Source organism: Quercus robur, chromosome 1, assembly GCF_932294415.1.
Source record: "Quercus robur chromosome 1, dhQueRobu3.1, whole genome shotgun sequence".
NCBI classification, from domain to species: domain Eukaryota; kingdom Viridiplantae; phylum Streptophyta; class Magnoliopsida; order Fagales; family Fagaceae; genus Quercus; species Quercus robur.
This window is the reverse complement of record NC_065534.1, coordinates 2,153,579-2,175,619: the sequence shown is the minus strand read 5'-3', so window position 1 is coordinate 2,175,619 and position 22,041 is coordinate 2,153,579. Positions and strand designations below refer to the sequence as shown.

Genomic DNA, 22,041 nt, shown 5'->3' with positions numbered 1-22,041 from the left:
GAGGACCATGCAAGGCCTTGGTTCTATCCATTACTTGTAAGATCTCTTTTTTGTACTTGGTTTCCCCATAGGCTTGGGTCCGAGGACCATGCAAGGCCTTGGTTCTGTCCATTACTTTTAAGATGTCTTCTTTGTACTTGGTTTCCCCATAGGCTTGGGTCCGAGGACCATGCAAGGCCTTGGTTCTGTCCATTACTTGTAAGATCTCTTTTTTGTACTTGGTTTCCCCATAGGCTTGGGTCCGAGGACCATGCAAGGCCTTGGTTCTGTCCATTACTTTTAAGATGTCTTCTTTGTACTTGGTTTCCCCATAGGCTTGGGTCCGGGGACCATGCAAGGCCTTGGTTCTGTCCATTACTTTTAAGATGTCTTCTTTGTACTTGGTTTCCCCATAGGCTTGGGTCCGAGGACCATGCAAGGCCTTGGTTCTGTCCATTACTTGTAAGATCTCTTTTTTGTACTTGGTTTCCCCATAGGCTTGGGTCCGAGGACCATGCAAGGCCTTGGTTCTGTCCATTACTTGTAAGATCTCTTTTTTGTACTTGGTTTCCCCATAGGCTTGGGTCCGAGGACCATGCAAGGCCTTGGTTCTGTCCATTACTTGTAAGATGTCTTCTAAGTAGTCTTTTCTCTATACTGATTTATTTTTCGAAGGTCAGCCCCTAGGCCAGGGAGGGAGGAGTTGGCTCGAGGCCGCAAGCCCCTAGAGCTGTCCGCTCCGTTGGCAATGCAAGGCGTAGCCCCTAGACGAAGCTTACGGCGGAGCAACAACTGCACGTCGCCGGAGATGAGAAAAACTCGTGAATCTCTGTTTGCGAGAGGGCTGACTCATGTGCCACTCGTGCCAACGCGCAAGCCGTCCCCACAGACGGCGCCAATTGTAAGGACACAAAATCTTTAGCGGCCCGACAACGATGTTGGGCTCGCACACGGAAAGTCCCTCACAATAATATTTGTAGAGAGTGGGCTTGAAAGGCCAGCGTTGGATCACAGGGCGGCATTTCGGTCCGGACTATAGATGAACCAACATGAGAAAGAGCTTTGGGCTGTATATCCGGGCCCTTCAATCTTGTATCTAGGAGGATTTGGCTCCTCGGATCATGTCCGAGGAGCGATGGTGCTGTCCCCGGTTACCCGTCGGAGGGTTTTTATGTGGAGTCCGGCGTATATTATCCAGACATTCTCTTTCATCAAGTCTTTCTCCAGAAGCTAGATGGGAGAGCCCCCTTTTTTTGGTCACATAACATTCTCTTTTATACTAGCCTACGTTCGTTGTCCTTCGTCCACGTGTAGGGTCGATCTTTCCAGGACAGATATCTGTCCCATCAGTCTAATCCCTGAATTGTGGGAGATGGTCCATAAAGCCTAAAAATCCGGCTCTGTTAGGTGTGGTGTCATGTCAATGAAGGGTACTAAGGACTATTTCCCTGAGATATTTTCTAATCTTTCAAGTTTGCCTGTATCCCATTTTCGTCAATGGGGTTCTGGGTTTTCCGAGGACTGAGCGGTCCTCGGACGTATCTTTGAACCACATCGGGCTCACTATTTCTGGGCTTGGGCCCTGGCCTCCTTTAGTTTGGGGCCTGTGGACTCCTTATAAGCGAGCGAGCCGGGCCCATAGACTATTGGGCCCCACAAGCTATTTACTCAACTATTGTTAGTGCTTTAAAATAGATTGTTAATCATTATTCTAAAAGCACTAGTTAGCATGACTCATAAATTAATGCGACATGAATCATTTTTTTTTTTTTTTTATGTTATTGACAGTTTTTTTCATTTTCCATAAAAGTGGTGTCAAAACTTTCTTAAAATGGATTGTTAACTATTTCTCTAAAAACACTCGTTAGCATAACCCATTAATGCAACATCAATCATTTTTTATTTATGTTATTGACATGACATCAATGGTATTAATTATTACATTATTTCATAAACTTTGTGTAATAAAAATTAATATTAATTTTAGCATTTTACATATAGTTCTCCTGCTCTTTTCATGGAGCTTATTAGCCTAATAATTTTGACTCAGCAATGTATAATGTAAATTCATAGACGAAATATAGGGCAGCCTAATGAGAAAACAAGTAGTGGATTTATTGAGTCTTTAAAAATGCATTTGATGGGGTATGCAAAACAGAGTTGTCAAGATCCAAGACAACATTTTTACAAATTTCAAGACTTCCAACTAATGTAGGGCTACTAGAAAGAGAAGTAATTAGCATTCTCTTTGTTTTACGCATTTGTTTTAAGAATGGGACAAAAGTATAATCAAAGAGTTAATCAACTAAAATTGGGCCTACTTTTGTCACTTTAGAAGATAATTCATGAAAACTTGTTACAATAATGATCATTATTATTTATTAAGTTACTATAATTATCAAAGGAAATCATCATTAGGATTCATATTTGTTCCTCATCAAGGAGACCAACATCACCTGTGAAAATGAAAGGAGAACCAAGTTCCACAAATATGCGACATTCTAAGCATCAAGATCATGGTTGCACTTAGACACTTACAAATTGTCGATGTCTAGTTCATTTTACCAGTGAATCGAGTTATGAAGTCCAAGTTATGAAAAATAAAAGTATTTAACTATGATTGTGGGCATACAGAAGCATCAAGTTGTGTAAGAGCTCCCCACCTCACATATAGATATAATCCATAAGAAATCAAATTCAAGTCTCTGTTTTTGGAAGGAAGAGACATAAACCAATGAGTTACGCTATACAGGAACAATACAAACACAAATTCAATTTAAGAGTGAGGATTTCAAGTGAAAAACTTGTATTCGAATTAAACCTATGTAATGTTATTTGCCATGATTTTACCAATAATTCAGGTTCAATGAAGTAAAAATTTGTCAATGATTTCTAGTTTCAACTCCAAAACTTTACCTAGCTAGGCATTTGATAATCTCTTAAGTCCTAGCTTTAGATGTACCCGTATTTCTTTAAAAAAATCTTTTTTGTTACAAGACTAAGATTCACTTTCAGTTATAAGGTTCAGCAGAGTTGAATTCACGTTTGTCCTATTCGTTATCTTTGTATGACTCGGTTTATGTATCACATGTATGTGCAATTACTGTAATGCTCCCTTATATACACACATTATTACAATAAGTTCAGCCAAAGTATATACCTATTCTAGTGAGACTTCAGGACCAAGTTTCAATACGCATGTTGGACAAATGTGCCCACTTGATCATAAAAAATAAGTCGTTTTAAAGCTCATTAGTAGATAGGACTTTCTTTTCCCATCCTTCCTATATCACCTGGCCCTTAGTTCTTACTTTGAGTAGTTCCCACTCTACTCACTCACTTCCTTTGCTCTCTCACCCCTCCTTTCCTTTCATGCCATGGCAACAAACTCAAACCAAGCTCTCCTCTCCACCCTCTTCTTGGCCTTAATCTTTCTCAATTTTCCGGCAGCCATAAGGCCCGACAACGCGTGCCCGTACCCGTGTTATCCACCACCCACCGGCCCTGGCAACACCCCGACAACTCCGGTGGCCACAACAGCGCCGCCACCGCCATACCAAATAGAGTCATACCCACCTCCAGCTGGATACAACCCTACTACACCAACAGGGAATTTACCATATTACACTCCACCACCACCTTTCGATTCTAATTTAGGTGGTGCCCCTCCCCCTCCTGACCCTATATTGCCCTACTTCCCATACTATTTCAGAGAACCTCTTCATGGGGAGGCTCAGTCATCAGCTACTACACTTGGAAGACCAATATGGGTTATGATGGCCATGGCTAATCTTCTTCTTTTTATTTTTCTTTTTTCTTCCTATGTATAACTCATTAAAAATTTGGATGTAACTAGTTAAGCTAGCTATTGTTGCATGAGTAAGAACTATTCGGCAAAAGTGAAAGCTTTGTGCACTGGGTACGACTTTTTTATCAGAGAAAGAATTTGGTAGAAATAGTTATGTTATATTTTTAGTTGCAGAAATGTGAAGCAATGGTTATGAACTCAGAGAAGAACTTTTGATGAGGAGGATGATATGCCCCAAGAGCTTGACTTTATTGTTTGGTAATGTAAAGGAATCTAGTTTTTCTTTTATGTGTCTTTCCTATACTTTTTCTTTTGTCTCAATGCTTTTTATTACGATTTTCTAACCACTCATCAACTTTTTTGGACCACAATAGGGATTGAATTGTAGCTGGAAACTTTTGATTCCAGCTCTAGGTGTTCTTTTTTTTTTCCCCTGCCATGGAGGGAACTAAGACAATAAAATTTGGATACAATTAGAAAATATTTTATTTATAATTAAAAGAAAATATTACAATTTACCTATTTGTGGTTTAGCTGAAATTTAAATTGCCTATATGTAATTTAAAATTTGATACTTTATCCACTTAAAGTTTAACCAAAATTTAAGTTACTTACTTGTAGTTTGAAATTTCATGATGCAAATGTTTCGATGGATAGTTTTTGATCTTGTATTTTTATGTTTTTTGTGTTTTTAGAGAAGAGAAACATAAAAATAGAGCAAAATTACATATGTAGTTCTGTTTTTAACGGAGGTGGGTTATAAAAATCTAATTAAGGTAACCTCAAGTGGGTAAAATATCAAATTTCAAACCACAGATAGACAACTTAAATTTTGACCAAACTACATACGAGTAAATTGAGATTTGCCCTAATTAAAAGGTATTAGGTTGTAAATAACATTTTGTTAATATTATCCGTAAAGTTCACTAGAACTTGTCCTTAATATAAGAGAGATATAAGGATTTCAAGAGTTTAATGTAGCTCTGCCTTTGTGGACTTTGCACCTTTTCTTCCTACTTTTCAAAAAGAAAAAGTAAAATTCAATTTCAAATTAATTAAGCAGTCTTTCTTGTCTGATAGTTGAGGGGAATAGAGTAGCACGGCGCCAGGGCCCCAAGTTTTTCATCTATATATATTTTACTTGATTTTTAGTATTTTTTTTTATTTGAAGCATGATTTTTGTGTTGTATTTTTTTATGAATGTCATGCATGCTTCTCATGATTGTTACTTTTGAGTTAATGCTAATATCAGCGTGATTTTATTATTGTCATAAAAATTGGTTTGCAAAGAAATAAGTACAATATTTTATTTATTTTAAAATTTTAAAACAAAAAACGAAAAGTTTTAAATTGACATAACTTTGGACTGCTTTAAAGAAAAACAATTAAGTTTCTTGACCAATTGGTACTCCAAGATTGTAATTTTACTTTGAAGAGCAAAAATTTGGGTACTTAGGTGTTTAAAAATAGCCCCTTTGAGAAGTCTATGCTTGAAATGTTGGAAAAAAAACACTGTAGCAAAATAATTTTTTAAATGTATGAATAGTGTCGAGGGATCCATTTTTAATAAAAAAGTTGCTGAAAAAAGAAGTTTGTGGATCTTGTGAACAGTGCACGGGATCCACTGGTGTGACATAAAGCCATAGAAACATACTTAAAAAACAAAAAAGGAAACGTAGACGCAAACGCTGGGAATTTCATCAATATCCAAACGGATACTAAGAATTGATAAAAAGTGGCCACATATTTTCATTAGTCTTCTTGAACAAACTAGTTTTTGACTTCTATTCACACTTTAGCAAATTAAATTATGTAACGCTCCCATTCTCCCAACAATGGAGATAGTTATCAATAAAATCCTAAATGAACGAAGAAATACATCTACACCCTGGTTTTGGACATGCTTTGAAAGTAATTGCTTTGGAAAACCATAGATCTTCCCTTGCCTCAAGGAACCTTTCTCCTCAGTCCTCACCATAAGTCTATTCCATGCCCAATATGGATATTGGAGTCAATCAAGGCCTTTAGAAAACTAGTATTTTCTAAAGAATCTCCCTTTAATAACTCTCTTGACTAAATTGTTAGAAGCCTCCAACCCAATTTAGCCAACAAAGCAAAGATTATAACTTTCCAACTCCCTATATTTATTCCAACTAATCCAACCTTTAACTTGAAATAGCAAAGAAATAAAGAAAGTATTGAAGTAATTGCCTTGATAACAACCTCTATACCTACTTGTGAGGAAAATTATTAGGTATTCCCGGAGTACCATAAATGTGTACTCGCTCATCTCACATGAATGATGGGTCCCACTAACTTGTGATAGGAGTTTTTCTTTTTGTTGTTTATCATTAATTCAATCTAGTCTCTAATAAATGCAAAACAGCTTCAATATACATCTTCTAATAACTAAAAGCAACCTCAAATGCTTGCTTTCGCTAATCTGAGCTATTTATTCAAAACATTTTAAGTGAAAAAGCTTTTGGAATGTTCTTCCTTCATCAATTATAGATTTTTTTCGAATGAGTAGGGATCAATACATCATTTATTATGGAATTGTTTCTTTATAGAACAAGTATGGATTCATTCACAAAATTTGTTCAAAGACTGGAGAAATGTATTGAAAAATAAATAAATAAGGATGCTGCATAAATACATTACAAAATGTGTTATCTTCCTTAAAAATAATTGAATTCAACCATATGGCTCATTATCAATGTAGGGTCGGGGAGCTTATGATCCGGCCCACGCTCTATCCGGGCTCAGGGCCCGTGCCGAGGAGGTAGTGAGCCGAGGACGAGTGATCACAGGTCGAGGTGTTAAGGGGTAACAGCTGAGGACGACCCTATCCTCGGCACTCCAGGACTTTGATGAGAAGAGCAACGTCTTGGTGAAGGCTATCCCCAAACAGCCCCCTGAAGGGGATGTGAGTGGAGTAGGGCCCACATGGAGGTACGGTGCAAAAATGGGTTCAAGGAAAATACGTCCCCTCCGCATTAAATGCACCTGCCAGCGTCCTGATCATGTTAATGAGAAAAGACGCTTGGACGGTGTAACTTCGATCATCGCAACTAACAGAAAGTAAGAGGGGACAGCTGATGGGACGGGTACAGAAGTAAGCACCTGCCCGACCAACAAGTGGAGGGCTAAGATCAGCCAAGAAGGACTATATAATGTAAAAGTTAGTGCGCCAAGAAGGAGGCTGGAAAAAATGGCCAAAAACCAGAGCCTCCCAGCCCGCCTCCAGGAGAAAGACTCCTAGGGCGAAAATGACTTAATCAGGTATGAACACCACGAAAAACCCACCGTTTGATGACCAAGGCCTAGCCTTTCAAACCCACGCTCTATAAATGATATTGTTTGGGCCTTTTTACGTACGAACCCAACACTGTTACGGGTCGTTACAAATCGTGTCGTTACAATCAATGCATTCATATTTTTGAAAGTATTTGAGATTTTAATATGTAATAACACTTAAGGGACTATACTTGTGTTTTTGAGACAAAAAAGGGGAACCACAAAAGAAAGAATTTGGATTTAAGGTCCATTACCAAGAGCATGAGCAGCCTTATTTGTCTGCCTTCCAACCCAAACTACATGGGCCTATAGTACTAGCATAAACATTCAACCTTCTTTGGAGTCAGTCTCGACAATTCTGTTGAAACATTCAGCCTTAGCAATCTGGACAGCTCATTGAATGGCATTTTGGCTACTATTTGTGAATTGTGGTCAAGGTTGAACAATTTTCGATGTAGAGTGAGTTTGGCATCAGTTTTAAACTTTTAACTTTTATGTACAGCTTTTTAAATTCTCTTTCTTTCTTTTTTTTTCCCATTTTTTCTCATTTTTTCAAAAATTTTCAAGGTACAAACATACTTTATTACACTTTTATTAAAAAGTTTTTAGCAAAAATCTAAATAAACTATTCCCAAACAAACACGTAATCTAGAGGGCTTTTCCTCCGAGTTTCTAATCATCAATGCCAGGCAAGCTGCTTTTGTATTCATTTCTAGTACTCCTTTATCAAGTTTGCCCCAGTGGTGGGTCTGGAGATGATTGTGCTATTGATGCTACTGCTGCCTTCTATTCGAGTGACTTTCAAATTTGACACTCATAGCCTCTACACAAAAACCCCAGTGATAGCTAATCACATTGCTTTTGCCCAAACATACCACTGAAACAAGTGTAGGCTTAATTCCTTCTCTAAACAACAACATGAAATACACTTCCTAGTTTTAAGACTTTAGTCTTTTGTTTTCACGGCTTCCTCTACAAATCACACGTATTGTGATCAAATCTGCCTGCTTTACTATACCAATATGCTGACTTTAAAGTGACAACCATTTTTTGAGCCAATCCACACTAATTTATCAGGTCTGGGGGACTGATCTTAATGGAATTTTAGAATAGCTTCGCAAGATTCATCATTCGAATATGGTTCTTTATTCTGTTTACATAATCACATCACATTCTAGGCTTGGCATTGAGAGTTTATTATACTCGCTAACAAGATTGGATCAGCACTAACACAGCTGTCCCTGGGCTTGGGTAACAGGCACAAGCATTTTGAAATTCGCAAGCCGATTGTACCATGAAGATATTATAGAAATTGTTAACGTGGTTCGACGCTGTGGCCTACATCTATAGGACAAGCTCAAAAGACCACATTTTTTTATACACCTTTCTTAATTGTACATTAAAATGGAATTAAGATTATAATGGAGATTACACATAAAAGTCATATTTTAAATTTGAATTAGAATTGATTGCCACAATCCCAAAACTTTCCCTAACAATCAACCGTTGATTTGTTAAACAATCCCATAATTTTCTATGCAATCAATGTCTTCATTTAGTCTTCACTTTCACGAAAAGAGAATTGTGTTTTTCAACAGATATGGATATACCAGGTGGTTGATGCCTTGATGGTATGGATACCACCAATACTAAGAGATGATAAAAGTATGCATTGCTAAAAAATATTTCCTTTGTTGGCAAGAGCCAGGTGGTTGAGGGTATGGCTTTTAGTGAGTCTTTTCTTTCACAAAAGGAATTTCTTTGTAGGGGAAGATGCTCAAGTCATTGTAGTGGCTATCATTGAAAGAGAGATTTTCCTATTAATATAAGTTATTATTCATCACATTTTCCACTGCAAGAATCAAGTCTCCATCATATACATCTACGGAGTCTCACTGAGGCTACTCAACTAGTTGCACAAAATATGCATTTAGGATTGAAGATTTGCAAATTTGGTTAGATGGGCCACGAATGTGATTGGAAATCAAAGCTTATCAATCTGCGGATCACGTGAACAAAAATAAAAATAAAATAAAGGACCAATTTCAAGAAATGGGCTCCGTATCTCTAATCAAGAGCCTCTGCATTTTCATTGCAAACAAATTAATACCCTCTTCTTATTGTTTGCCTCAATATATGATTTGATCCTGCAGCAGTTCTATTAACTTTTTTGTTACTTACTAGTTACTACAACCTGATTAATAAAGATTTCCTTGAACTTCATGATGGTGTGAAATGTGAATACTTCTGAAGTTCTCTAATTAAGAAACATAAAACTAATCGTATAAGTATTGGTCACAATTCATGTTTTTTCTTCTCTACATTTTCTCCTACCTAGTCTTTCCAATAGTAATTCATAAACATTTCAGATAGCCTTTTTTGCATTTTAGATGGCTCTACTCCTGTTTTGGTTCATAAAGTTTCCTACTAAAGCTCTTTACATTGTTTCATCAGTTGTCGTTCATTTGTTGTTAACTTCTGAACAAGTTTGAGATTTATACTTTTTAATTAATTTGGATTTAAAATAAGTACTCTCAACTCAAATTTGTCTTTTACCATTAGTAAGTGATAGGCCAAGAATGTATTGACCTCTTAGGTAAATTAACCAATTAATTAGCCAAGTGAATTAATTAAGTCAATTAACATGTAATACGTGTGGTAGCACAAACAAATCACCAAATAATTAAATGCAACAAAAATTAAATTTGACACGAATGATTTGTTTATGAATAAATGCAGCAGAAATTAAATTTGACACGGATGATTTGTTTACGAATGGGGAAAACTATCGAGGCAAAACCCCACCAGATGAATTTAAGGTCACCACTTCCAAGAATCCATTATTATTAAAACAAGCAGTTACAAGTAAAGGAATTCTAGTACCTTATACTAACTTACAGTTGAACCCTTATCCCAACACACAATTGGATTTGTAATGTAGTGACAATCTCTTTTTTCAATGCACGGGTCTAATTACGTGACTAACCAATCAATGCATAGATCTCAGTACGTGACTAACACATCAACTTGGGAAGGATGTTGGCTGCAAAGTTCTTCAGTTCATCCATACGATGAAGATCAAGAAGCTTCTTGGTTACAAAATCTTACGGCGTACAAACGCAGTAACTTCTTCAAGAGAAAAATGAACTAGGGCAATATTTGTCTCCGGTCACAATGTAAGTGCAACAACAATTGCAACAACCTTTGCATCAACTAAGACGGCTCTTCAAATAATCATTATATATGTCTAGGATTGTGAGAAAAGAAAACCCTATACAAATAACTTAGATATGCATGAAAAACAGATCTAGAAATCTGAATTTTGTAATTCTCGATAAATACAACTATCAAGTTATCTGTTGAGCTTCAAATATTAAATCTCGATAGATACATTTGTCGAGATATCTGTCGAGGTTTAATGAACAGCACTTCTTCACTTGAACTTTAATGATTATTAGAATATATAAATAAATAGACTCAGAGGTATAACGTAATATTCAGAAAGTTCATTCCTAAGTTCATCCCTGCAATGCTTCAATTTCGCATTCATTTCAAGCAGGCAGAATACACCCCCAAAAGTCACACATTAAAAAAATTTGGTCTTTAATTTTTTAGTTTTTTTATAGAACAATTTGGTTTTTAATTTGGAGGATGGATGACAAGAAAAATACACTCATACATACCTATTAGTGGAATTCATAAATTTTGGGGCCAAAGCAAAATAAATAAGAGAACAAAACATATATGTAGTACGTAACAGATAGGATGGGGTATTATGTCCGGTACAATTATCCCCTTTCACTCACAAAATATTGTTACTTCTTTCACTTTTTAACTTTAACTTCTACTCTTTTTTCACTTTTTTTATTCAATAGTTGAGATTGAAAACCATTGAAAGTCATTGCATTAGGTGCAATACCCTGCACCTATGTAACCTTGTTTTTTTAAGAAACAATATATATAACCTTGCCTGACACTTTCCTGCCATTTTTTTTTTTACCCCTTCCCATATAGTAGTCGACTCCAATTAATGCTTAATTTCTTGACAAAAGTCATAACTCATTGAAAACAAAAACAGAAACCAGATTACATAACAAAGGACTAGAGAATCTTATCATATTAGACCGAATCTCTTTGACGCAAGCCCAAGTGATTTCTCAGTCGTGGTAGCGAAGTCAGCATCCACTGGGCGATCACAGCTGGGCTGGCATTGAAATGTTTCGTTTCTTTCTTGCTCTTGGTTAGTGTCTTATTAGTGGTAATGAGTCTGTTTTGGTTTTTATTTTGAAGTGAATTACTATCATTATCACATGGAGATAATAGATTACTCGTACAGTCATACTAGAGCCTACGTCGTTTACCTAAACAAATTAACCTAAAGCCAAAAGGAATGCCTCCCAACCGAGGTGGTATTACATTTATCAGATACAAAATAGATTTTCTCCTTCCTACCAATTCTTAGCTTCGATAATTCAGTATGTTTCTTGATACAAGCACCATCAAGTGGTCTCTCAAAAACAAGAAAAATAGCCACCATTAATTAAATAGGATCTCATATTTGAATGGGCATGCAGTATGTGCCCAAAATGATGATTTTTATTGTACCTTGATTATGAGAAATACTCATCCAGGTTTATATACATCAATACATCATCATTGTCTTCCATAGTCATTGGAAGAGAAATGATCATCTCTGGTTAATATATGAAGATGAATTTTTTGAGTCACAATAGTAAACAACAATAGGCAACCATATGAAAATCATTTCAAGATGCTAGATACAAATCTTGCTTACGAAATTATAAAAAATTAAGAACAAATGCTGTTATTACAAATAATTATTTCATTAAACTAATCATTCGTATTGGTATACCTCATACATGGTGGTAAAAGGGTCTTCTGATTTTAAGAGATCCCTCATATAATTTCACCATTATTATCTATTCCAGCTACATGTTATGTTACATGTTGCATACATGAAAATATAAAATAATGTTAAGGGAAAGTGATAATGAAATGCTAACCTCAACATTCAGCTTTCATGATACATCACATCTGTGCTACGGAGAGAAGCATGACGTCGTACATGCTTCTTACAGGGTAACTTAAGATCACTTTATGCTTTTTATTCATTCCGCATGGCGGCGAACATGTGATTACAAACATGTGATGGTAGCTTGGGGAAAAGGAGAATATATGGGGAGAAGGGTCTTTTTTGTTCAAGAGGCAACACCAACTGTTAGATGACCCATTCCAGAACTGCTGCCAATGCCAATGCCTTTCATGTCCTTCCTTGCCATCTCATTGCTACTTCTCCGGGCTCCCACTTTCTGTTTCCTATCAACTCTTTGACTTTTTGTCACCTTATGAGTTTCTGAAACACGATGTTTATGCAAACTAGTATCCTTCTCCTTTCCTCGCTCTTTCCTCCCTGTGACCTCATTTCTAGTTGTAGCTTCTGGGGGAAAACTTTGGTTGGTATATGCAGTCTGCAAGATTTCACTGCCTCCAGAATGCTCAGTCAATGGGAAGTTGGTCTCCTCTGAGGCATCAAGTGGTTCGGATGTGTCAACAGATTCACTGGTAGAGGGAGCTTGGTCATTTCCTGCCTTAAAATATGATTTTGATCCTGCAACAGCTCTACTCCCTGGACTTGTAGACTTATTTCGTGCTTTATTAACTTTGTTGGTACTTAATACGACCTAATAAATAAAAATTTCCTTCAGAATCAGGATGGTTTTGGCTTATTTGTTGCCAAATTAACATCTGAAAGGCTTTATCAGACACATAAATGAAAGAACAAACTAATTATAATTGAGGAGAACAATCCAAAACATAGGACAACAAAGGCTAAACATCAAAATATGACAGGGAAGCATGTTATAGAGGTAGATACAATGGTTATAATGATATTCACATGCTCAAAATGACAAATTTACATGGGTAAACTCAAAATATGCCTTTCTTAAAAGTACTTCCTAAAACTAAATTCAGAATGAATCGCCTTAAGGGCTCTTCCTCTTCCCTATGGATAAGATATCATGCCATGTTATTTCACACAACACTGAACAAGAGAAAACCTAACTATCAGATATTATTGCTCATGAAATTTCTACAATTATTTTGGGTGATAAATTGAAGCTCACACATTAAGTCATGTTTTCTCTCAATTGGCTAGATTTCCACAAAGCAATTCTTCACTTGCATAAAAAGCTGTTTGTTATATATGAATGAGGCAGTTACTGGGGAACTACTAGGCCTTCAACAAACACATTGAAAGTGAAAAGAAAATTTAATTTTGAAGGAAAAATATTATGTGACTAGTATGGAAAATATTTGGAAATCAGAATGATATCACTGTAAGATGGTGTGAAAACTTTTGAATTTCTAATTAAAAAACATAAACTAATGGGATAAGTATTGATCACAATTCTAGTAATTTCTTTCTCTGGATGTTCTCCAAGTCTTTCCAGCAGTAATACAATTCAGATAGATTTTTTCTGCAGTTTTGCCTATCAAGCTCCAGTTTTGGTTCAATGATTTTCTTAAAGCTTGATATTGTTTCATCAGTTTATTGTCGTGTCATCTCTGCATGTAAATTACATAAATTCCAAATCCATTACCGATCTTATGACCCCTTAAAATCACAAGCGCTGGCTGAAAGCCAATTTTCCTCTAATTTCACATGCTTGTGGGTAGCCCACTGGGAGGGTCCAATGTCAGATGTGAAGAATCTGATTCCTCTAGTTATATAAAATGGATTTCTTTAGTCAAATAACCATGCAAAGTGGTCATAGAAAAACTATCTACATACCTTCTTCCCATCTGACCCTGATGGCATAGCTACATGATAAAAAGAAGGCATAGGCATTGCCTTGAAGTTTAGGCTTTTCCGGAATTGTTTGATCTCAGCTTTTGTCTTCTCCTGCAGTACAACTGAACCCATTAAGTTTCATTTTCTATGCTTCATTGTTATAACAAGAGGGGGAAGGGGCTTTGAACCTTGGTTCCCCTCATAAGGAAGACCAAGCAATGCCACTAAGGTACAAGGCTCTTGGTTGAACTAGTTAAGTTTCTTACAACCACATGTAATGAACATCAGCATAATTTACAAAACAACCAACTTTAAGAAGGTGCTATTTAATCCATATCTACTACATCCTTGTTTAAGAAATAAAATAAGATGAACCTTACTAGAAATTTTTCAAGTTAAGAATTTGGAATGTTTCTAACCATACCCACATTTAAAAAGAGAGAGAACCAAGACCAAAAATAATACTAATAATAGTAACAAATCTACGGCTTCTATAATTTTTAGCATCAAATCTCCAGCCAGTAGCATAAGAGCCTAGGTTTTGAATATCACCATTGTTTCATTATCCCAAGTACCGAGAGCATAGCAATACTTTGGATGATGTCATTATCTCTTTTAAAGTTAAGCAGCATGCATTGAAATTCCAAATAATTTTCAATTAGGATCTGTTTGGGAACAGCTTATTTTGCTGAAACTGAAAACTTTTTTACTGAAAGTACTGTAAATAAAGGTAAAAATTAACTGAAATAGTATAATGGAACTTATGAATAGTACCATAAAAAGTAGTAGGACCCATGAATAGTAGCAAAAATAAGCTAAATAGTAAAATAAGCTGACTTTATAATCTGTTCCCAAACGCAACCTTAATAAATAAAAAAAATAAATAAAAATTTATTAATTTAATATTTCGGCATACCTGTGTTTTTGCTTGAATTTGATTTATCTCAGCCTCCTTAGCATGCATTTTCTCCTCCAACTTCATATAGAACTGAGTCAGATGAGTCACAGGAGCAAAGGGGTAAGCCATTCAAACCTAATCCCCAAATCAAAGCACAATTGAAATCAAAGTTACAGCATGCTCACTTACCTCTTTCCTCCTTTCTGCTCGTTCGTTGCTTTTGAAACTGAAAGTTGCAGCACCTGGCCTTGCATCTTCCTTTGTTGAATTCACAGTGCGATGAAGCCTATAACGAATGAAAATGAAAATTTAGAGGGTAAAAAGATTAAATAGAAAGAGCAATCCTCATTGTGTTTGCAATAAACCTGTTTGCTGTTAGATGTCCTCCTGATTCAGCCTTCATTGAAGAGGGCTGAGATTCACCAACTTTCTTTCTCCTTGATCCCTTTTCACCAATACTACAACAAAAGAATCAAACTTGAGGTCCAAAGTAAGCATATAGGTTTACCACTAGGTCCACTACCAAGATTCCAAGAAACAATAAGTACCTTTTATTGTCATGAATTAATTTTGCCTTCTGACTTCTAGAATCCTGTGCAAAAAGAACAAGCAATAATAGAAAACAGAACACACTTAGTATTCACGTACAGTGTTAATGAATCTTATTATAATGAACTGCCAACTGACAAGAATGTTACTGATAAGGCACCTTGAATCGACTTCTCAATATATTGGCATTGTTAATTGCTTACCTCTGAGATTGGAGTTCTGTGCACAGCACATGTAGTTGGATAGCTAGTTTTTGATGAATTCTTTTCTATATTTGTTCTTTGTGAACTCTCTCTTTCCCTTCTACTTGGATTCTTTGCAGGGTCTTTAGATGCAGCACCAGAAATGTCTCTCTGGACTCGAAAAACTCTGGGCTTCAAAGGTTTGGTTCCCGTTGCAGCCTTCAACTAGAGTTAGAACATCAAGGAGTTTAAGCCACAAAGTAAAATATGTGGAAAAAGCTTAAAGAAATGCATGCATAACAATCTAGTGCTCATTGAAAATGAAACACACTTCCAGAGCATGTTTCCAGTTGCTACTTTGTTATCTTTACTTCAAATTATAGTTGCCATAGAACATACAGTGATTGCTTTGAAAAATAAGGAACTATAGACAAAAAAGTATGAGTTGTTACTGTGATAATATTCTTGTAAATCCACACCTTTGGAGAAGGGGTTTGCCAATGTTCCAAGCTAGTTTTGTCAACTTTCGCAGCAGGTCCAGTCTTGGGAGATTGGTCAATGCCTTTTGGTGATTTATCGGCATTTACTGCATCGCAATCAAGGTTCTGATTTACCTCAATATCTAGTTTGTCATGAACTAGGGCTTTACATGATTCATCAGCATTCACATCATCACCATTAAGATTATGGTTTCCTTTTATCTCTGGTTCATCATTAACTGAACGAAACTTGTCACACCCAGATTTGGCTTGATGTGTTTCCCCAGCATTAAAATCCACAGCATTACCATCTATCAAATTATCAGCATTGTTCAAACTGGATTCCATCTGAGGAGCAGAGAAGGAAACCCCTGGCTTCTCCATGCCACATCCTGTTACTTCGGATTCTGCATGATGCTCTGAACCCTCAGGGCTCTCATCAAAGTGAGCATAGTGGCTACCTTCATTTACATGTTCAAATTCTTCTCTGCTCTCCAAGATATCATTTTCACTAGTTTGATATTCAGACCCACTATGGCACTCGGATGAATTTGGAAGAAGAAGACCCTTCTTCTTGAAATGAGCTTCAAAATAAGCTTTCTTCTCAATAACTGAACCTGGTTTCGAGCATTTTTCAACCTCCTCAAGGTACCTATTATGTGAGAAAGATGACCTCCTTTCCCAAGATAATGGTTCTTTTTCAAACCTTCCAAATGATATAGATCCAGAATGTAGAGAATCTGCCTGCTGGTGTGATGAAAGTAGCCGTTAGAAAGAGAATAAGTGGAAAAAGACACCCATGAGAGAAAAAATGAAAAGTATGTTTTTCAATTCAGCCAGCTTTCCACTGATGCAAAATTTCCAAATACTTTGGCAACAGCCTCAACTTCACTCAATTCATTAGCACATGTGGAAGGTAGTTGGGTGCTCAATGAAGTAAACTTTTGTGGTTTAATTTTATTTCTAGTCAGTGTGTTTTGCTGTATTTTCACTAAAACAATAGAAGTTCTACAACAATGTGCAATTTTTTAATTGCATTACTGATATAGAAAATGGTTACTGAAAGATCCAGGAATCATCAATCATATATACAATGATTAGTTTCAACAAGCTCATGGGGTTGGAGATTTATTCTTAAACTCTGAGAAGAGGCAAGGGATATTCTGAGTGATAAAGTAAGGGATGGAAGCAAGATACTCCTATGGCATGATTCAAGGCACCCTGATGTCATATTCAGGCAAAAGTTGCATCAGTCCAACTGAATAGAATATGTACCTGGAGGCTTGCTAGATCAGATTATCTTGTAAGCATCCAGAGCAAGCTTCCTTTAAAGAGTTGAAAGATGAAGACAGAGCCTTATGGTCTGCCTCTCACAAGTTTGATTGTGCTGACAGCCTGACACTTGGAATGAAGTTCGAGCTAAAGGTAACAAGGTAGAATGGTGGAATCTGGTGTGGTTTAGCCTAGCTATCCCTAGGTACTCTTTTGTTGGCTGGATGGCTATCCTAAACAAGTTCCAAGGACGGAATGATACAATGGGTTCTTGATGTGGACAATGTGCGTGTGATCTGCAGGTTAAGTAATGGAGAGAGATCACCTCCTTTTTTGCAATGCTCCTTCACTAGGAGGATCTGGGATGATATAATGGGTCTGGATTTACTGTCAGATGCCAAGACCAACTGGAAGGAGTTAGAAAAATGGGGTGCTACTCAAAGAAATTTAGAACCACCCTCTGCAAGCTGGCTTGGTGGCTACTGTCTACCAATTGTGGAAGCAAAGGAATGCTATTCTAAATGCTAGGAAAATCTATACTGAAGAGCAGCTTATTGGCATTATTAAAAAAAGGATGCTAAAAGAATGGACAGCAAGAAGAAGTACAGCTATAACTCAGTATTAAATAGAGTACTCTGCTGTAATTGGCGATTCAATCCAGCCTTGCTCATTTCTGTCCCTTGATTTTTTATTCATTTGAGTTAAGCTGAGTAGTACTGAGTTTGTACAATTGACTCTAGGTAGTTGAGTTTTACTTGCCTAAAGTAGCTGTTGCTAGATGGGTTAAGTCTGTTGTGGCTTTATGCTTTTCTCAAACATTGCTGTGCTGTGTTTATTGTTTGGCAGTTCTGGCTAAGCAGTATGTGTTCTGCTGAATCTCAAGCCTACTGCTCTTGAATCACTGTTTTGCTATGTTAAATAAGATTCTAACTGATCCATCTACCCAAAAAATATATACTGTTGACAAAATCAATTGTAAGCTTCCATTTAATTGCAAAATGACATCAAATAATTCTATTTTTTCAACAAGCAATGCTTTTTATCCATTCCCAGAACCTGACTAATTCCTGTGATACGTAAATGCATATCCAAGCACAAAAACTTGTTAATGGTACTTCAAAACATGTTCTTGCCAATTGGATAGTCTGCAAAGTAATTAGCCCCCAAAAAAACAAAGAAGATCTAATAAAGATAAGCTTGTTTGGCATGATCACTAGGCTAAGCACAGTTTTAGTGAATCAAAGATAGAATTCAGCAAGCAGGGATTTAAAGAAATCCTTACATTTTTATCGCATTGAAAAGCAAGGTATAGATCATGAATTACAAATAGCAAATCACTACATTCTTTGCTGTACTTTCAAGGAAGTATGGATTAAAAAGCTCCAATTCACTTTGATATTTTCTGATTACATTCAGTAAAACACATGTATGTGCTAAGTAATCTATGGACCATCAGCCTTGACCCTGTAGATGAATACTTCTTATAACATGATACACACCAGACACACTCAAACGCCTTTTTTTTTTCTTCTTACAACAAGTGGAGATGGGAGATTCAAATCCAGATTCTCCCCATGGAGAGAACTAGTCAATGCCACTGAGCCACAAGGATAGGTTCTAAAAAATGTCATTTTTTTTTTGGCAAACCAATCAATACGCATTATGCATATGAACAAAGTATGTACTTAAGACGAAAGGCCGGAGAAATCAAATTAGACTAGCAGAGCCGATTGCAAATGCAGATCCTTTCATCATTCATATATAAATTTCTAAAAATAGAAAAGTAAATCGTATATTATGGTCAAATGAGTCAAAACTCTTTTTTTTTTTTTTCCCTCAATTTCTTTTAGCAATAATTAAAACCTCAAATTCCTACTACTAAGACTAACAATTATCAAAACCTCAAATTTAAGCACCAGTTCTTAAAAATAACTTAAGTAAATCAAACAACATTAGAGATTTAACAATGTAATTAACAAAGAATGAAACAAAGATTTATAAAAAAGAATACCTGAAAGCTAAAGTTATAGGATTCTTCTACCTCTCCCGCCATGATCAGCAAAAATCAAGCATTAAAACACTACCTAATCACCACTCATCAACAAAAAAAAAAAAAAAAAAAAAACATAGTCATTAAATCCAATTAAACTCAAACTACAATAACATCTAAATTAACACATAAACAAAAACAGACAGAGAGAGAGAGTGAGAGAGAGAGAGAGAGCTTTTAATGATTATTACCTTAAAAACGCATTTTCCAGAGAGACAAATAAAATAAAAGAAAACGCTTTGTGATTTCAAATGGAACAGTTTGGTTTGAATTAAATGGAGGCAAAAGCTTGTGATCCAATGAATCTAAAAAAGAGTGAGAATAATAAGCAAGCGTGTCTTAGAGTGAAAGCACAGAACAAAAACAAAAAAAATCACTGTGTTTTGTTTCTCTTTTTGAGTTTTGAGATCTTGTTGTTGTTGTTGTTGTTGTTGTTGTTGGTGGTGGTGTGTGAGAGAGAAACAGAGAGAGAGAGTGGAGGCTTTTGTGACACACTCTTTTTTAGAATAAGTGAGTTTTAAGTGTGTGTGTGTGTTTGATTATTGAACTGTAAATCTTAAAAGACGGTTGCTTAAAAAGCTTTGTCAATCGCAGTCAGTCATCATGTGAAGCTTGTCCTTTTACTTTTTGTCCTTTTGCTCTCTCTCTCTCTCTCTCTCTCTCTCTCTCTCTCTCTCTCTCTAAACTCTAAATCTGTTCTTCCGTCACTCGGATCGTTTGAGGCGCCGTTAAACTTGCAAACATGGTCAATTTTCTCGATTTCCAGTGGTTTGACTAAGAGAACATTAGTGCTAAAAAGAATTTAGCTTTTATTAGTACATTCAAAAAATTTGCTTATCTATTTTAATGCCTGCTTTATAATACACTAAATATCAAATTTTTTATTTTTTTATCACTTTATTTAAACATTCTTTATTTTTTCTTTTTTATACTTTATTTTATGGTTTTACCACTCAAGTCTTTTTCTAACTTTCCTTTAGGGTCTATTTGGATACCGTTTATTGCTGAAAATTGAAAATACTGTAACAAAATAATTTTTAAATGTGTGAATAGTGCTATGGGACCCAATTTTAAAAGAAAAAAGTTGTTGAATTTTAAATTTTTAGGTCCCGTGAACAATACATCGGACCTACAAAAAAAAAAAAAAAAAAAAAATTATGCTGGGAAATGCGCAAAATGTGCTTCCCAAATGGAGGCTTAAATAACTTTTTTTGTGTTTAACACCTAATTACAGTAAATTGCTAAAGAAATTTTACTTTTGGCACCTTAGATGTTTTTGGTGCTACAATAATATTTTAGTTATTGTAGCATATTTGATATCAATGCTCTAACCAAAGTCTTAAATGAGTCGAGTATTAATAATATTCTGGTTTAGATAATAGTTCAATATTTTTCATTTAATTTTATTTTAAAAATGAGACAAGCTCGAGTTCATCAATAAATTAGTGTCTGTTTAAGGAATTATTTATTTTCGATAGCTTATTTTTATAAAGTGAGACCAAAAAAAAAAAGTTAAAAGATAGTTTATTTTCTAAAGCTAAAAGTTAGATTACTTATTTTTGTGTTTAATACCTAATTAGATTACTTATTTTTGTGTTTAATACCTAATTACAGTAAACAACCAAAGAAATTTGACTTTTGATACCTTTGATATAATGGGTTTTTTAGTGTTTTTGGCACTAAAATAATATTTAGTTATTGTAGCACATTTGATGTGAATGCTCTAACCAAGGTCTTAAACAAGTCGAGTCAAGTCAAGTATTAACAAAATTCTCATTGAGATAATAGTTCAAGATTGCTCATCTAATTTTATTTTTTAAATGAGACAAGCTCAAGTTCTATAATAAATTAGTGTATGTTTAAAGAATTCTTTATTTTCGGTAACTTATTTTTATAATTAATGTAAGACAAAAAAAATTTTAAGTTAGTTTATTTTCTAAAAGCTTAAAGTTAGATTATTTGAAATAAAACTTAGACAAAATAAATAAATAAATGTAGGACTCATAAACTGTGGATAATTTAAGCAAAAAGCTAACTTATAATCAATTGTCAAACACGCATTTATATTACGGGCCCGTTTGATAATGTTGTTCTAATAACGTTGTTTTGGAAATACATGTGGGTGAAAAAGTGTTGTAAAAATACGTGTTGTATTGTTTAAACAACAAAAACTGTTATTTAAATACCCCTACCAAACACCCCCTACATGTTTAGACATAGTTCGGTTTATTGTCAGATAAGTTTGACTTTATTCATAAGTCACTTGATTAATTTGTTCTTCTTTTATATACTCCCTCCGTCCCACTTTTTTTGTCATTTTTGAAAAGTCAAATTTTTTAAAGGAACATCATTTATTATCTTGTCTACCTTTTAAAAATGTATAAGTTTCCAAAATTGCCCTTAAAAAAATTTATCAAAAAATTGAATTAGTAAATTAATAGGGATATAATAAGAACATTAGTAAATTAATGACTTTTATTTTTAGAAACAGGATAATATTTTGGAACATCTCGAAATGGAATAGATGACAAAAAAAGTGGGACAGAGGGAGTATATATATATATATATATGAGATGGGTTCAAGTACCTTTTTTAAACCATTAGATTTAAGTAAATCTGACGGTAAAAAAAAAGACTCTCATTAATGCTAATATTATGATTAGAATCTCATTAATTATCCCTCATTTATTATATTTTATATCTATCTTAAAAA

General features: G+C 35.3%; 1 protein-coding gene across 3 annotated transcripts; it reads right to left on the bottom strand.

The window, feature by feature from the left end:
• Window positions 1-11,909: 11,909 nt before the first annotated feature.
• Window positions 11,910-19,867, bottom strand: LOC126715377 (protein WVD2-like 7). 3 transcript variants are annotated; one of them, XM_050415967.1, is made up of 10 exons: window positions 19,520-19,867; window positions 19,290-19,362; window positions 16,007-16,753; window positions 15,549-15,752; window positions 15,345-15,388; window positions 15,162-15,254; window positions 14,986-15,082; window positions 14,815-14,874; window positions 13,899-14,009; window positions 11,910-12,786 (listed from the first exon to the last, which is right to left on the bottom strand). In XM_050415967.1, the coding sequence occupies exons 2-10, from the start codon at window positions 19,329-19,331 to the stop codon at window positions 12,304-12,306; spliced, it is 1,881 nt and encodes a 626-aa protein (XP_050271924.1). In that variant the 5' UTR covers window positions 19,332-19,362; window positions 19,520-19,867; the 3' UTR covers window positions 11,910-12,303. The 3 variants fall into 3 exon arrangements, with proteins under 3 accessions (XP_050271924.1, XP_050271917.1, XP_050271913.1); XM_050415960.1 differs by having other exon boundaries at window positions 14,815-14,886; window positions 16,007-16,750; XM_050415956.1 differs by having other exon boundaries at window positions 14,815-14,886; window positions 19,520-19,866.
• Between the last annotated feature and the right edge of the window lie 2,174 nt (window positions 19,868-22,041).